The sequence below is a fragment of the Mauremys mutica genome, chromosome 3 (genome assembly GCF_020497125.1).
Source record: "Mauremys mutica isolate MM-2020 ecotype Southern chromosome 3, ASM2049712v1, whole genome shotgun sequence".
NCBI classification, from domain to species: Eukaryota; Metazoa; Chordata; order Testudines; family Geoemydidae; genus Mauremys; species Mauremys mutica.
The window spans coordinates 208,143,135-208,158,175 of NC_059074.1; the positions used below are offsets into that span (position 1 = coordinate 208,143,135).

Consider the following 15,041-nt stretch of genomic DNA (forward strand, 5'->3'; position numbering starts at 1 on the left):
AGAAAAGGTTCAGAGAAGGGCAGCTAAAATGATTAGGGGCTTGGAATGGGTCCCATATGAGGAAAGATTAAAGAGACTAGAACTCTTCATCTTGGAAAAGAGGAGACTAAGGGGGGATATGATAGAGGTATATAAAATCATGAGTGATGTGGAGAAAGTGGATAAGGAAAAGTTATTTACTTATTCCCATAATACAAGAACTAGGGGTCACAAAATGAAATTAATAGGCAGCAGGTTTAAAACAAACAAAAGGAAGTTCTTCTTCACGCAGCGCACAGTCAACTTGTGGAACTCCTTGCCTGAGGGGGCTGTGAAGGCTGGACTATAACAGGGTTTAAAAGAGAACTGGATACAATCATGGAGGTTAAGTCCATAAATGGCTATTAGCCAGGATGGGTAAGGAATGGTGTCCCTAGCCTCTGTTTGTCAGAGGATGGAGATGGATGGCAGGAGAGAGATCACTTGATCATTGCCTGTTAGGTTCACTCCCTCTGGGGCACCTGGCATTGGCCACTGTCAACAGACAGATACTGGGCTGGATGGACCTTTGGCCTGACCCAGTACGGTGGTTCTTATGTTCTCCACAACCCTGGTCCCTGCCCCCCGGTGGCCCAGGAGCTGCTGAGAAGCAGCCGCTGTGTCCCCTGGGTGGCTTGTGCCAGAGGAATCGGTGTTCTCTCTCCCCTTTGCCCCTCCCCCACAGGCCTCAACAACCTCGCCCCCCCCGCATGCCATGGCCCCCGGAGACTTCGCCCCATTGCCCCCGCCCCTGGGCTGTGGCCCCCGAGCTGTCATGGCCATGGCCCTGCCCCTGCGTGTTCACTTCCTGTCTCCTTTGCTCCGCAGGAAGTTGCTGTGGAGACCCTGGCCCAGGCCACGGGGCTGTCTCCTGTCCTGCTGAGCCACGCGCTGAAACCTCTGACGGGCGAGGCCGGGATCCTGACCCAGAGCCTGCCTCAGGGGGGTGCGTATGGGGGGACCGGGCGGGGGGGGGGGGTTGAGCCCTGTCCCTGGGTGGTCCCTGAACAGGGGACCACAGATGGGGATGGAGCCCTGGAGCCCCTGCGCTGGGCCTGGTGGGGGGTGTGTGGAGGGTTGGCTGGGCCCAGGGCAGGTGCCAGGGAGCCCGGGGCTCGTCTGTGAGCTGGAAGGGGGTTTGCGTCTGGAGGGGCCAGTCTCCAAGCAGGGCTGGCGGAGCGAGAACTGGTCTGGTGGGTGTGGAGGGGCTGGGGCTGGTCCCCCCGCAGGGCGGGGGGGGGGGGGGTATATGGGAGGCCTGGGGCTGGTCCCCAAACAGGGCTGGGGGTGGAGTTCATGGGAGGGAGGGCACATGGAGGGGCGGGGGGGGTGGGAGGTGTGGGGAGTGGGGGCATGGAGGCCTGGGGCTGCTCCCCCCGCAGGGCCGGGGGGTGGGATATGTGGGGGGGGGCATGGAGGCCTGGGGCTGGTCCCCCCGCAGGGCCGGGGGGTGGGATATGTGTGGGGGGGGGCATGGAGGCCTGGGGCTGGTCCCCCCGCAGGGCCGGGGGGGGGGATATGTGGGGGGGGCATGGAGGCCTGGGGCTGGTCCCCCAGCAGGGCCGGGGGGTGGGATATGTGGGGGGGGGGAATGGAGGCCTGGGGCTGCTCCCCCAGCAGGGCCGGGGGGGGGGATATGTGTGGGGGGGGCATGGAGGCCTGGGGCTGCTCCCCCAGCAGGGCGGGGGGTGGGATATGTGGGGGGGGCATGGAGGCCTGGGGCTGCTCCCCAAGCAGGGCTGGGGGGGTGGGATATGTGTGTGGGGGGGCATGGAGGCCTGGGGCTGCTCCCCTAGCAGGGCGGGGGGTGGGATATGTGGGGGGGGCATGGAGGCCTGGGGCTGGTCCCCCAGCAGGGCCGGGGGGTGGGATATGTGGGGGGGGCATGGAGGCCTGGGGCTGGTCCCCCCGCAGGGCCGGGGGGTGGGATATGTGGGGGGAGGCATGGAGGCCTGGGGCTGCTCCCCAAGCAGGGCCGGGGGGGTGGGATATGTGGGGGGGGGCATGGAGGCCTGGGGCTGCTCCCCAAGCAGGGGCGGGGGGTGGGATATGTGGGGGGGGGCATGGAGGCCTGGGGCTGCTCCCCAAGCAGGGGCGGGGGGTGGGATATGTGGGGGGGGGCATGGAGGCCTGGGGCTGCTCCCCAAGCAGGGCCGGGGGGGTGGGATATGTGGGGGGGGGCATGGAGGCCTGGGGCTGGTCCCCCCGCAGGGCGGGGGGTGCAGGAGGAGCCGCTCCCTGGGCGTGGCTGAGTGCGGCTGTGTTGCTCCCAGGCGTCCTGCGTCTGAACGAGGCGGCCCTGGCGCGGGCGGCCGGCCAGCGCCTGTGGCTGCTCCCCAAGCAGACGTACCTGAATGTGGAGGATGACGAGGGAAGCACCCTGGAGAGGAAGAGGAACATCATCTGCTGCCTCATCATCCAGATCCTGAAAGGGGAGAAGGAGCTGCACATCGATAACCTGGTGTTCAGGGTACGGGGTCCTGGCAGGCGAGCGGCCGCGTGGCTCCGCGCCCCGGCAGCCTCGGAGTAACTCTGCCCTCTCCCCCCCAGGTGATCGACGCCTGTCAGAAATGGGAGTCTGGCCCCGCCCTGAAATTCCTCAGCTTCTGCTGCAGCAGCACGGACGTGCTGTCCTGCACCCTGCACCTGCTGAGCCAGGGCTACCTGCGGCGCCAGGAGGACAACCCCCAGCTGCTGGAGTACGTCTCCACGGAGCCCACGCCCGCCCGCTCCCCGCCCCTGCAGCGCCCCCCCCAAGTCACCTTCCAGACTGTGGAGATCAAGACGATGCCCAACGCCGCCTGCGCCGAGCGGAGACAGACCTTCTCCACCTTCAGGTAGAAGCGGAGCGGGGCTGTGCGCACGGGCCAGGCGGGCACGGACACTGCGCGGCGGCCCTGCTCCCTGGGGTGCCAGAGCCCGTCACAGGCAGTGCATTGGCTGCCTGGGCCCAGCCACGGCCCCTGGAGCACGAGACATGATTCCCAAGGGCTTGGGGTTTTTAATGTAAATAAAACAGCTGTGCTGGTCTGTGCCCTCCCTGTGCTGATCTGTGCCCGCAGCCCTGGGCCCTACCAGGGAACGGCAGAGCTGGCACCTCACGCCCAGCGTGCAGGGGCTTGGGCACAGCTGGAGGTTATGGGGGGCTCCCTCCCTTGCCCTGGTGAGGCTGGGGCCAGCGCCCCCATTAGGCTAGTGGCAGAAGTGAGACATCCGGCTCCGTTGGCAGCTCCTGATTCTCCTGTGGGCCCGGGGGTCAGCGTTGACAGCAGGTCCCTGGAGCTGGGCTTGGCGGTCCTGCCCCCTGGCTGGCGCGGTCTCCCGGGAGCTGGGCTCCGGGCAGTGCCCGGCGGCTGCGGCAGCCGTAGCCATGCACGGTTTGTAGGCCCCCAAGCCCCAGCGCCCGCCCCATGGGGGCTTCTCGCCCACCAGAACGCAGCCATGTGGGAGGCAGCAGCATGGCCATGGCTGAGGGGCTCGGCCCCCCCTTCCCGCACGGGGCGCAGCTGCACACACCCTGCACCCCCGTCACAGTGGTACCAGAGTTAATTTATTAAAATTAATCCAGAAAAGCAACCATACAGTAAGTTAAAAAAAATAGAATCTTGTAAAAAACCAGGGTAACGCCCCCGCCGGCCGCCCAGCCCCCCGTTTGTGGCTCCGAGGGCAGGGAGCGGTTTGGCAGCATGAGGGGCTGGGCTGGGCGGAGGGCAGGAGTGTGAGATCCGCTGCAGTGCCAGGGCTGGTGGGCTGCCACACTCGGCATGTGACCCCCAGGCCAGCAGTAAGTGGGAAAGCAGCTGCAGCCCCGCCTGCCCCTAGCATTTCTGGGCAGGGGGGCTGCAGCTTGGACTGACGGCTGCTGAGGGCACAGCTGGGCCGGCCCACCTTTCTGCTCCCCCCCCCAGGCCCGTGCCTGGAGCTCGCTGCGGAGCAGCCCTGCCCCCCAGGCTCGCTGCAGCAGGCCCCTACGTGCAGCGCTAGGAGAGCCTCAGCTGGTCCATAGGCCCCCGTGTTCCCTAGCGGGTGGGGGGGGGCTGGGCCCAGGCTTGCCGGGGCCTTGAGCAATGGCAGCATGGGGCAGAGACCCCTCAACTCCCTGGAGCTGCCAGTGGGGCCCTGGGGCTTCCGAAAGGGCGTGACTGAGGGTGCAGCTGGCTGAGCCAGCCCCCGGGCGGGAGCCAGAGCAGCCTGTTCTGCTGGTGCAGCACTAGTAAGACTCCCTCCAGCAGCTCCCAGTCCCCCTCCCTTCCGTGGGGTGGGCCCCCTGCCCCCGGGTCGTGGGAGGCTGGCTTGGGGGGCTGCAGCTCTGGAAGCCCCGTGGCTGCCCCTGTTGCACCAGTTCCAGCTGCATGTTAAAAGCCCCCTGGGGCGAGGTGGGGGAGAGACAGTGGGAACAGCCAGGGCCTGGAGCGGGGCAGCAGGAACCTCTCCCACTGCCCAGCAGAAGGGACAGGCCATGGCCATCACTGCCTCCTGCCACACTCAGCAGAGTCCCGGCTCCCAGGCCGCCCGGCTGGCTCACACGCTCTTCGAGTAGCCAAAGATGCCCACGGGGAGATGCTTGACATGGGTTGGCCACTGTGCGGCTAGCTGGAAAAACTTCACGTCGTTCCACTCCACCCCGTCGATGGACACTGAGAGAGGAGAGAGCAGAGCGCCAAACGTAAGAGTGGCCGTACTGGGTCAGACCAAAGGTCCCTCTAGCCCGGTGTCCTGTCTGCCGACAGTGGCCAATGCCAGGTGCCCCAGAGGGGATGAACAGAACAGGGAATCATCAAGTGATCCACCCCCCTGTCACCCATTCCCAGCTTCTGGCAGACAGGCTAGAGACACCATCCCTGCCCATCCTGGCTAATAGCCATTGATGGACCTGTTCTCCATGAACTGATCTAGTTCTTTTTGAAGCCTGTTGTAATCTTGGCCTTCACAACATCCTCTGGCAAGGAGTTCCACAGGTTAACTGTGTGGTGTGTGAAGAAATACTTCCTTTTGTTTGTTTTAAACCTGCTGCCTGTTAATGTCATTTGGTGACCCCTAGTTCTTGTGTTACGAGGAGTAAATATCACTTCCTTATTTACTTTCTCCACACCCGGCATGATTTTATAGACCTCTATCCTATCCCCCCTTCGTTGCCTCTTTTCCAAGCTGAAAAGTCCCAGTCTTGTTAATCTCTCCTCATACGGCAGCCGGGCCAAACCCCTAAGATTGTTTTAGCGCTGGGGCGACCACATCTGCAGGCAGTGTTCAAGGTGTGGGGGTACCATGGATGTATAGAGCCAATAGGATATTTTCTGTCTATCGACCCCTTACTTAAAGGTGCCCAGCGTTCTGTGAGCTGTGCTCAGAGCACACATGCAGCTCAGCTTTGCAGGGCAGGGCTCAGCGTGTGCGCGTGCACAGCTCGGGTGGGGGGGGAGAGACTCTGGCAGAGCTCAGCCAGCCCCCGCTGCAGCCTGCCGGGGTCCGAGTGGGGGCAGAGCTGTGGGCCTGGCTGGTGCTCTGGAGGGGTGGGGCGTGGTGCCGGGCCGCCCTCACCTCGGAGCATGGTGTTCTGGTGCTTAGCCGTACAGATCAGGCGCGTAATCCCTTCGATGACTTGGCTTTTGGGCTCCAGGTCCTTCTCCTTGGGTTTCTTACTCAGGAACATCACTGGGAGAAGCAAGCAAAGACTCCTAGAGCCAGCCCTGGCAGGGGAACCAGGCAGGGAATCTCCGCCCGTTCCGGGCCGGGCCGCTACGGGCCCCGCCAGGGGAGCCGGCCAGGGACTCTCGGCCCCCTCCGGGCCGGGCTGGTACGGGCCCCGCCAGGGGAGCCAGGCAGGGACTCTCGGCCCCCTCCGGGCCGGGCCGCTACGGGCCCCGCCAGGGGAGCCAGGCAGGGACTCTCGGCCCCCTCCGGGCCGGGCCGCTACGGGCCCCGCCAGGGGAGCCAGGCAGGGACTCTCGGCCCGTTCCGGGCCGGGCTGGTACGGGCCCCGCCAGGGGAGCCAGGCAGGGACTCTCGGCCCCCTCCGGGCCGGGCCGGTACGGGCCCCGCCAGGGGAGACAGGCAGGGACTCTCGGCCCCCTCCGGGCCGGGCCGTTACGGGCCCGCCAGGGGAGACAGGCAGGGACTCTCGGCCCCCTCCGGGCCGGGCCGTTACGGGCCCGCCAGGGGAGCCGGCCAGGGACTCTCGGCCCCCTGCGGGCCGGGCCGCTACGGGCCCCGCCAGGGGAGCCAGGCAGGGACTCTCGGCCCCCTCCGGGCCGGGCCGCTACGGGCCCCGCCAGGGGAGCCAGGCAGGGACTCTCGGCCCCCTCCGGGCCGGGCTGCTACGGGCCCCGCCAGGGGAGCCAGGCAGGGACTCTCGGCCCCCTCCGGGCCGGGCTGGTCCGGCCCTGCCTGGGGGCCAGCGTGGGCCTTTGCCAGCCTTACCTTTCTTGTTCTTCTCCTTGGTGACCACGGTCATGGCCATGGTGCTGGGGGGGACCAGCTCCCCGGCGCCGGGCACGCGGCTGACCTGCAGCAACCGGAAGTTGCTCTTCAGTGTGTTCTTCAAGCCCATCTCCCGCTTCTCTCCCTCCTTCTTCTTCTCCGGCCCCTGGCTCGTCCAGTAGTCGACCTGCAGGCCCATCACCTCCACGCCGGGGCTCAGGGACCTGGGCGATAGCCACAGCAACATAGCCCCAGCCACGCTCCGCCCCTCCGCGCCGGGCCCAGCCGCCCCCTCCCCGCCGGGCCCAGCTGCCCCCTCCCCACACCATTGTCCCTCGGATCCAGCCCCAGCCACGCTCCGCCCCTCAGTGCTGGCCCAGCCGCCGCCCCTCAGCGCTGGGCCCAGCCGCCCCATTCCCGCCCCAGCGTCCCACAGGATCCAGCCCCATTCGGGTCTCCTGCTGCCCCACAGCCAGCTCCAGCCCCTCTTCCCCATGGGCATCACCCATGTGGCCCAAGGGGCACGGGAACATTGCCCACAATCTCCGCAGAGAGTCTCGGGCCGGGGCTGGGGGTGTGTGGCACAGCCCCCGCCCCTCCGTGCCTGGCCCTGTGTACCCCACCCAGCGCAGCGTGGGCCCCCTCCCTGCTGGGCCAGGGGACGCAGAGGCGGCTGGGACAGAGCAGTGTGGCTGGCGCTGCTGGAGGGAAACGGTTAAAAAGCCTGCGGGACATTAACCCTCCCTCCAGTGCCCGTGCGGAGCCTCACCCAGTCCCCGAGAGGCTGCTGCTGACGGACGGGGAGGGTGGTGGGGTGCCCATGGCCTCCTTGCTGTGGGGGGTCCCTGCGCTGGCTGGAGGTGCGGAGCTCAGCAGGGAACTGGTGCAGACCGTGGCATCGTCAGAGTCCACTAGCAAGAGGGAAAGGCAGGGCCAAGTTAGCGGGAGGAGGGGGCTGAGCTGGGGGGGTATCCCCAGGGCAGCAGTGGGGCAGAGGGCCATGACACCCCATTGCCTGTGGCTCTGGGCTGGGGCGGGATGGGCACTCACAGCCTAGGGCCACCACTGGTGTAGCTGGGACCTTCCCGGCTCCCTTGGCCAGTCGAGGCTGCAGCAGGGCTCAAGGAGGGAGGGGGGGGCCCTGGAAGGCTGCCGCCCCCCTGGGGTTCCCCACCAGAGGGGAGCGGCAGAGCCAGCCAGCCCCACTGCCCCGGGCCGCAGGGCGGGCTCACCTGAGGCGCTGAAGGACTGTTCCACGAGCCCCACCTTCACCACCTGCAGACAGAGAGACGTTAGACACCTCCCTTGGCCCTGCCGCCGGCCGGCCGCCCCGCCCCTCGCCCTACCCGTGTCCATGCGCCTGGCAGGGCTGGCGTGCGGTGCCCCCCCCATCAGACACTCACCCCAACAAATGGCACAAACTTCTGGCAGGAGTCGTCGTCTGGGCTAAGCGAGGGAAGAGGGGAAAGGTCAGACGGCAAACCCGCCGCGGGGACCCCGCTGCTGCCTGCGGGGCTGGCAGGGCCGGGGGCGCCAGGCCACCGGGCAGGGCCCTGCCTTGCCTTCAGCATCGGGTGCCACCTACGGGCCGAGCAAGGCTTTCTGCAGGGCCCCGCCTGGCCCGCCCGGCTGGCGGGGGGGGGCAGCGAGTCATTCGCCACGTAGGGCAGTGCCCAGCCTGCCCCGCAGGCAGTACCCAGCCCCCCAGCTAGCAGGAGCAGCCCCCGAGTCGTCCGCCACGTAGGGCAGTGCCCAGCCCTCCCGGCTGGCAGGGGGAACCCCCAGGCCGTTCACCCCACCGGGAGCAGAGCACTGTGGGGCTCGAGTGCCCCCGCTCTCCTGGGGCCCTGGGTGCTGCCCCGTCCCCTCCATGCACAGCACCCGCCCAACGCTGCAGCCCAGGCTCAGGCTAGTAGGGAGGGCAGGGGAGGAGCGGGATAGCGACAGACGGAGCAGCAGGGGGGCTGCAGGGAAGGGAGTTCACATGCAAAGCTCCTGGGCCGGGCCCTGCTCCGGGCCGCAGGGCGGGCGGGGGCACTGAGGGGCGGGCAGGGGGCACTGAGGGGGCGGGCAGGGGGCACTGGTTCTATTCCGGACACAGAGATGGGACGGAGGGACACGCAACGAGGCCACAGCGCAGCAAGCCACGGGCAGGTACCTGATATAAAAATCAAAATAGAGGCTTCTCTTCCTTGGGTGCCACAAACCAAGAGAAGGGAGAGGTGAACGCACTGCTGGGACGCGCCGTTACAGCCAGGCCCTGGCGGGCGCGGTGCCGGCCCCACCCACAGCCCCATGGCCCAGCCCGCTCCCCAGGGGCAAGACGGCTCCGGGGCCCATTCAAGGGTCTGACCCCTGCACCCCTCCCCATCCCTGCCAGGACAGAGGGCGTGAAAATGGCCTTGGTACCTCCCAGCGCTCAGCTCAGGGACTAGCACTGCCCCTGCTAGCCTGGTGCCCCTCACTCCCGACCCGCAGCCCCCTGCTAGCCTGAGCTCCCCCCCAGCTCTGCCGGTGCCCCTCACTCCCGATCCGCAGCCCCCTGCTAGCCTGAGCTCCCCCCAAGCTCTGCCGGTGCCCCTCACTCCCGACCCGCAGCCCCCTGCTCACCCGGGCTCCCCCCAGCTCTGCCGGTGCCCCTCACTCCCGACCCGCAGCCCCCTGCTAGCCTGAGCTCCCCCCTCCCCAGCTCTGCCGGTGCCCCTCACTCCCGACCCGCAGCCCCCTGCTAGCCTGGGCTCCCCCCAGCTCTGCCGGTGGCCCTCACTCCCGACCCGCAGCCCCCTGCTAGCCTGAGCTCCCCCCCAAGCTCTGCCGGTGCCCCTCACTCCCGACCCGCAGCCCCCTGCTAGCCTGAGCTCCCCCCTCCCCAGCTCTGCCGGTGCCCCTCACTCCCGACCCGCAGCCCCCTGCTAGCCTGAGCTCCCCCCTCCCCAGCTCTGCCGGTGCCCCTCACTCCCGACCCGCAGCCCCCTGCTAGCCTGGGCTCCCCCCAGCTCTGCCGGTGGCCCTCACTCCCGACCCGCAGCCCCCTGCTCACCCGGGCTCCCCCCAGCTCTGCCGGTGCCCCTCACTCCCGACCCGCAGTCCCCTGCTAGCCTGAGCTCCCCCTCCCCAGCTCTGCCGGTGCCCCTCACTCCCGACCCGCAGCCCCCTGCTAGCCTGAGCTCCCCCCTCCCCAGCTCTGCCGGTGCCCCTCACTCCCGACCCGCAGTCCCCTGCTAGCCTGAGCTCCCCCTCCCCAGCTCTGCCGGTGCCCCTCACTCCCGACCCGCAGCCCCCTGCTAGCCCGGGCTCCGCCCTCCCCAGCTCTGCCGGTGCCCCTCACTCCCGACCCGCAGCCCCCTGCTAGCCTGAGCTCCCCCCTCCCCAGCTCTGCCGGTGCCCCTCACTCCCGACCCGCAGCCCCCTGCTAGCCTGGGCTCCCCCCAGCTCTGCCGGTGGCCCTCACTCCCGACCCGCAGCCCCCTGCTCACCCGGGCTCCCCCCAGCTCTGCCGGTGCCCCTCACTCCCGACCCGCAGTCCCCTGCTAGCCTGAGCTCTCCCCCCCCCCGCTCTGCCGGTGCCCCTCACCCGCAGCCCCCTGCTCGCCCGGGGTCCCCCCCCTCCCTGCCAGTGCCCCTCACTCCCGACCCGGAGCCCCCTGCTCGCCCGGGCTCCGCCCTCCCCAGCTCTGCCGGTGCCCCTCACTCCTGACCCGCAGCCCCCTGCTAGCCTGGGCTCCCCCCAGCTCTACCAGTGCCCCTCACTCTCCCTGCTATCCCAGCCCTGGGTTTCTCTGAATGAGGCCGGCTGGCCGGTAGCTGTGTAGGCTTTTCCCCAGCTGGCCACGCTGCTCCCGTTCCTGGCCTCACCGCCCAGCAGGATTAAGTGCCTCGGGTCTGCCAGCAAAGGCCGGGGAGCCCAGTGCCCAGCCCAGACGCCCGCGTCCCCAGCCACGCTCCCGCCTGGCAGCTGACCCAGCAAGCGCTGAGGCTCCGTGGCAGCAAACAGCTGATACCCAGCGGGCTGCACGCGGGAGCCTTGCACTGGGCACGTGCCAGCAGCGTGAGAGAACGACAGCTATGGGTGCCCCACCGGAGAGTGAGGGGAGCACGAGCCGGCACCAGGGGAGCGCACGGGACTGCACGGAGCTCGGATCAGAAACGAGGCCCCGGAGGGAAGGGTCACCCCTGCTCTCTGCCTGGGCCCCACACTTGGCGCCAAGGCAGGCCGGGCGGGAAGAGCACAGGGTGGCATTTATCTGGGCATCTCCACTCACGGCTCCTGCGGCTGCTTCTGCCACTCACACACTGGGGGGCGGCGGCCGAGAAGGGGACTGCACCAGAGACCCTGCATGGGTTGGGGGGACCCCAGCCCGTCCTCCCCTCCCCCAGCCCTGCTGCTCTTTCCTCTGCCACCCGGCTAGTTCAGACACCTCCCTGGGGCGCTGCAGAACCCGGGGGCCACCCGGCCGGGATTCAAAGCGCCACGCCCCAGATTTGGCTGGGGAAGGGTCCCCGGCAGCAGCTGGCACCAGCTGGCACGGCTGGGCGGTGTCCAGGGCGAGTGCCTGTGCCCCCAGGCCTGAGTGCTCACTGCTGCTCTCACCTCTTCTGTTTGTACGTCAGCATGGCCTCGGAGATGGGCAGCTGGTGAGACTGGCCGGCTCCTGCAATGAACTGAGCCACGCGGCCAGGGACGTCCACGGTATCTGGGGAGGCAAGGTGTTCCCACTCAGCTCTGTGCTCTGGGGAACCGGGGCGCAGTACCCAGCCCCCAGCCTGTCTGACTCACAAAAGCCCCCCCTCCCAGCCTCTGCTTGGTCCAAAGCCGATGAGAAGAAAGACTTACAGAAAGCAGGAGACACCTAAACCCCAGGGTGACAGGATTACGGCAACTCCCCTGGCCTCATTTGCATGGAAGAGGGGACAGGGAGGGATCCCCATTAGCACATAGGAGGGAGCAGAGATCCCAAGGCAGGAACCGCAGGGAACTCTGGGACCAGAAAGGCAGGGAAGCAGTGCATCATGGGGGATCTCTGCTCCACATGTTAATGTACCCGCCTACCCACACCCAGCTCAGCAGTGATCAGACCAATTCTAACAATAAACCCTCCGCTAGTATCCAAACTACTGAAGATGCCTAACTGCACTGTGGGCCCCCTGGAAGGAACACGACCCATAGCCAGGAAAAGACGGTTACTCACCGTAGTAACTGTTGTTCTTCGAGATGTGTTGCTCCAATCCATTCCAGTTAGGTGTGCGCGCCGCGCATGCACGGCATCTCGGAACTTTTTTACCCTAGCAACTCCGGCTGGGCGCCCCCTGGAGTGGCGCCGCTATGGCGCTGAATATATACCCCAGCCGGCCCGTCCGCTCCTCAGTTCCTTCTTGCCGGCTACTCCGACAGTGGGGAAGGAGGGCGGGTCTGGAATGGATAGGAGCAACACATCTCGAAGAACAACAGTTACTATGGTGAGTAACCGTCTTTTCTTCTTCGAGTGATTGCTTCTATGCATTCCAGTTAGGTGATTCCCAAGCCTTACCTAGGCGGTCGGAGTGAGACGTGGCGGAGTGTAAGACTGCGGAGCCGAAGGCTGCGTCGTCTCTTGATTGCTGCACCAACACGTAATGGGAGGCGAAGGTGTGGACAGAAGACCAGGTGGCCGCTCTACAGATGTCCTGGATGGGAACATGGGCCAGGAAGGCGGCCGACGAGGCGTGCGCTCTCGTTGAGTGAGCAGTGAGGCGGCATGGTGGCACGCGAGCAAGCTCGTAGCATGTCCGAATACATGCCAGGAGGAAATCCGCTGGGAGGAGACCAGCTCACCCTTCATGCGGTCGGCGACTGCCACAAACAGCTGGGTCGAACGCCGGAAGGGCTTCATCCGCTCGACGTAAAAGGCAAGGGCCCTGCGGACGTCCAGGGTGTGAAGCTGTTGCTCCCGAGGGGAGGCGTGCGGCTTCGGGAAGAAGACCGGGAGGAAGATCTCCTGGTTGAGGTGGAAGGCCGACACCACCTTGGGGAGGAAGGCCGGGTGTGGTCGAAGCTGCACCTTGTCTCCGTGGAAGACGGTGTATGGTGGACCAACCGTTAGAGCACGGAGCTCAGAGACTCGTCTTGCAGATGTAATGGCGACGAGGAAGGCCGTCTTCCAGGAGAGGTAGAGCAGGGAGCACGTGGCCATAGGCTCGAAGGGCGGTCCCATAAGCTTGGCCAGAACGAGGTTCAAATCCCAGGTCGGGGCAGGACGCCGCACCGGCGGGTACAAGTGGTCCAGGCCTTTAAGGAAGCGGTTGGAGAAGACGGACCGACCTCCCATAGATGGACGAAAAGCGGACACTGCTGCCAGGTGTACTCTCAAGGAGGAGACCGCAAGACCTTGCTCCTTAAGGTACCAAAGGTAGTCGAGGATGGTAGGGACCGGGACTACGAACGGATTGAGTCCTCGTTGATCACACCAGAGTGCGAATCGCTTCCATTTCGCAAGGTAGGTGGAGCGAGTGGAAGGCTTTCTGCTCTCTAGCAGGACTTGCTGTACTGCCGCCGAACAGTACCTCTCTGCGTGGGTCAACCACTCAGGTACCAAGCTGTAAGATGGAGGGATTGCAGGTTCGGATGGCAGAGTCTGCCGAAGTCTTGGGTGATGAGGTCCGGCCACAACGGAAGGGGGATGGGATCCCGAACGGAGAGCTCGAGCAGCAGGGTGTACCAGTGCTGCCTCGGCCAGGCCGGAGCTACGAGTATGACGCGGGCTCTGTCCCTCCGAAGCTTCAGTAGCACTCGGTGCACTAGCGGGAATGGAGGGAAGGCGTAGAGGAGGCGATCCGTCCATGGGTAAAGGAAGGCGTCCGACAGGGAGCCTAGCGAGCGACCCTGGTATGAGCAAAACAGGTGACACTTCCTGTTGTCCCTGGAGGCGAATAGGTCTATCTGGGGAAACCCCCACCTCCGGAAGATTGTGTGGACGACATCTGGACGGAGGGACCACTCGTGGGAAAGGAACGACCTGCTGAGATGGTCGGCCAGCGTGTTCTGCACTCCCGGAAGAAAGGATGCTTCCAGGTGAATTGAGTGGGTCACGCAAAAGTCCCACAGGAGCATCGCTTCCTTGCAGAGCGGGGAGGAGCGGGCTCCGCCTTGTTTGTTCACATAAAACATCGCTGTCGTGTTGTCCGTGAACACCGCTACGCATTGGCCTCGCAGACGGGCGTGGAAGGCGTGGCACGCCAAGCGAATTGCCCGCAGCTCCCTGACATTGATGTGGAGGGAGAGCTCCTGGGGCGACCAGAGGCCCTGGGTGTGAAGGTCGCCCAGGTGTGCCCCCCATCCCAACACCGAGGCATCTGTTGTCAGTGTCACGGACGGACGAGGCGGGCGGAACAGGACTCCTGCACATACGACCTCTGGGTTCAGCCACCAACTGAGCGAAGCGAGGGTAGGCTTCGTGACCGTGACTACTCTGTCTATGGAGTCTCGGTGTGGGCGGTACACTGACGCCAGCCAAGATTGAAATGGGCGAAGGTGCAGTCTCGCGTAGGCGGTGACGAACGTGCACGACGCCATGTGGCCCAGGAGGCATAGGCAGGACCGAACCGTCGTAGTGGGAAAAGCGTGCAGGTCTCGAATGATGGAGACCATCGTCTGGTGCCGAGCACAAGGGAGACAGGCCCTGGCCACCGTGGAGTCGAGGACCACTCCGATAAACTCCACTCTCTGCGATGGAGTCAGTGAGGACTTCTCGGCATTGACGAGAAGGCCTAGTGCCCGAAACAGGGAGAGTATCTTGGCAACTTGGTCTGTTACCAATAGGTGGGATGGCCCGCGAACCAGCCAGTCGTCGAGATAAGGGTAGACGTGAACTCGACGACGGCGGAGGTCTGCAGCAACCACTGCCATGCATTTGGTGAAGACCCTCGGCGCAGTGGACAGGCCGAAGGGTAGCACCGCAAACTGGTAGTGCGCACCGTTGACCACAAAACGCAGGTAGCGTCGATGGGGAGGGTAAATAGCAATATGGAAGTATGCGTCCTTCATGTCGAGGGCGGCAAACCAGTCTCCCGGATCCAGGGAGGGAATGATGGTCCCCAAGGTCACCATGCGAAATTTGAGCTTGATCATGTATTTGTTGAGCTCCCGGAGGTCCAGTATGGGTCTGAGACCTCCTTTCGCCTTGGGGATGAGAAAATAACGGGAATAGAATCCCCTGCCCCGCCTGTCTTGCGGCACCTCCTCTATGGCACCCAACCTCAACAGAGTCTCGACCTCTTGCAAGAGGCATTGCTCGTGAGAGGGGTCCCTGAAGAGGGACGGGGAAGGTGGGTGGGAAGGAGGGGGCGAAATAAACTGAAGGTGGTAACCATACTGGATAGTACGGAGTACCCAGCTGTCCGATGTTATTTGGGACCACGCCGGGAGGAAGCGGGAAAGGCGGTTGCAAAACAAAGGGGTTGGATCCTGGGAATAGACTGATGAGCCGTCCTCGGGCGTCCCATCAAAACTGTTGTTTGGGCCCTTGCGGGGCCTTGGACGACGCCTGGGCCTGGGTGCGCCTGCTGCCTGAAGGTCTACGGCGGTTGAGGCCGTTGCGCCGACTATTATAGGGCCTTGACCTGGCCTGGGT

The 15,041-nt window shown here is 65.7% G+C and overlaps 2 protein-coding genes across 5 annotated transcripts in view; one reads left to right on the forward strand and one right to left on the reverse strand.

The window, feature by feature from the left end:
- The window catches only part of CUL7 (cullin 7), a 45,680-nt gene extending 42,632 nt beyond the window's left edge, over positions 1 to 3,048 (forward strand). For both annotated transcript variants that reach the window (XM_045011713.1, XM_045011714.1), the window contains 3 exons: positions 847 to 964; positions 2,292 to 2,488; positions 2,569 to 3,048. In XM_045011713.1, coding sequence (XP_044867648.1) covers positions 847 to 964; positions 2,292 to 2,488; positions 2,569 to 2,859 — 606 coding nt within the window. In that variant the 3' untranslated portion in view covers positions 2,860 to 3,048. The remainder of the gene's footprint in view (positions 1 to 846; positions 965 to 2,291; positions 2,489 to 2,568) is intronic.
- Positions 3,049 to 3,965: 917 nt separating this feature from the next.
- Positions 3,966 to 15,041, reverse strand: part of LOC123367454 (phosphofurin acidic cluster sorting protein 1-like) — a 119,086-nt gene continuing 108,010 nt past the window's right edge. For 2 of the 3 annotated variants that reach the window (XM_045011717.1, XM_045011715.1), the window contains 8 exons: positions 11,027 to 11,129; positions 8,594 to 8,626; positions 7,839 to 7,881; positions 7,668 to 7,710; positions 7,205 to 7,346; positions 6,436 to 6,659; positions 5,557 to 5,670; positions 3,966 to 4,655 (listed from right to left, as the gene is read on the reverse strand). In XM_045011717.1, the coding sequence (XP_044867652.1) occupies positions 4,540 to 4,655; positions 5,557 to 5,670; positions 6,436 to 6,659; positions 7,205 to 7,346; positions 7,668 to 7,710; positions 7,839 to 7,881; positions 8,594 to 8,626; positions 11,027 to 11,129 (818 nt within the window). In that variant the 3' untranslated portion in view covers positions 3,966 to 4,539. The remainder of the gene's footprint in view (positions 4,656 to 5,556; positions 5,671 to 6,435; positions 6,660 to 7,204; positions 7,347 to 7,667; positions 7,711 to 7,838; positions 7,882 to 8,593; positions 8,627 to 11,026; positions 11,130 to 15,041) is intronic. The other variant, XM_045011716.1, reaches the window with a different exon arrangement.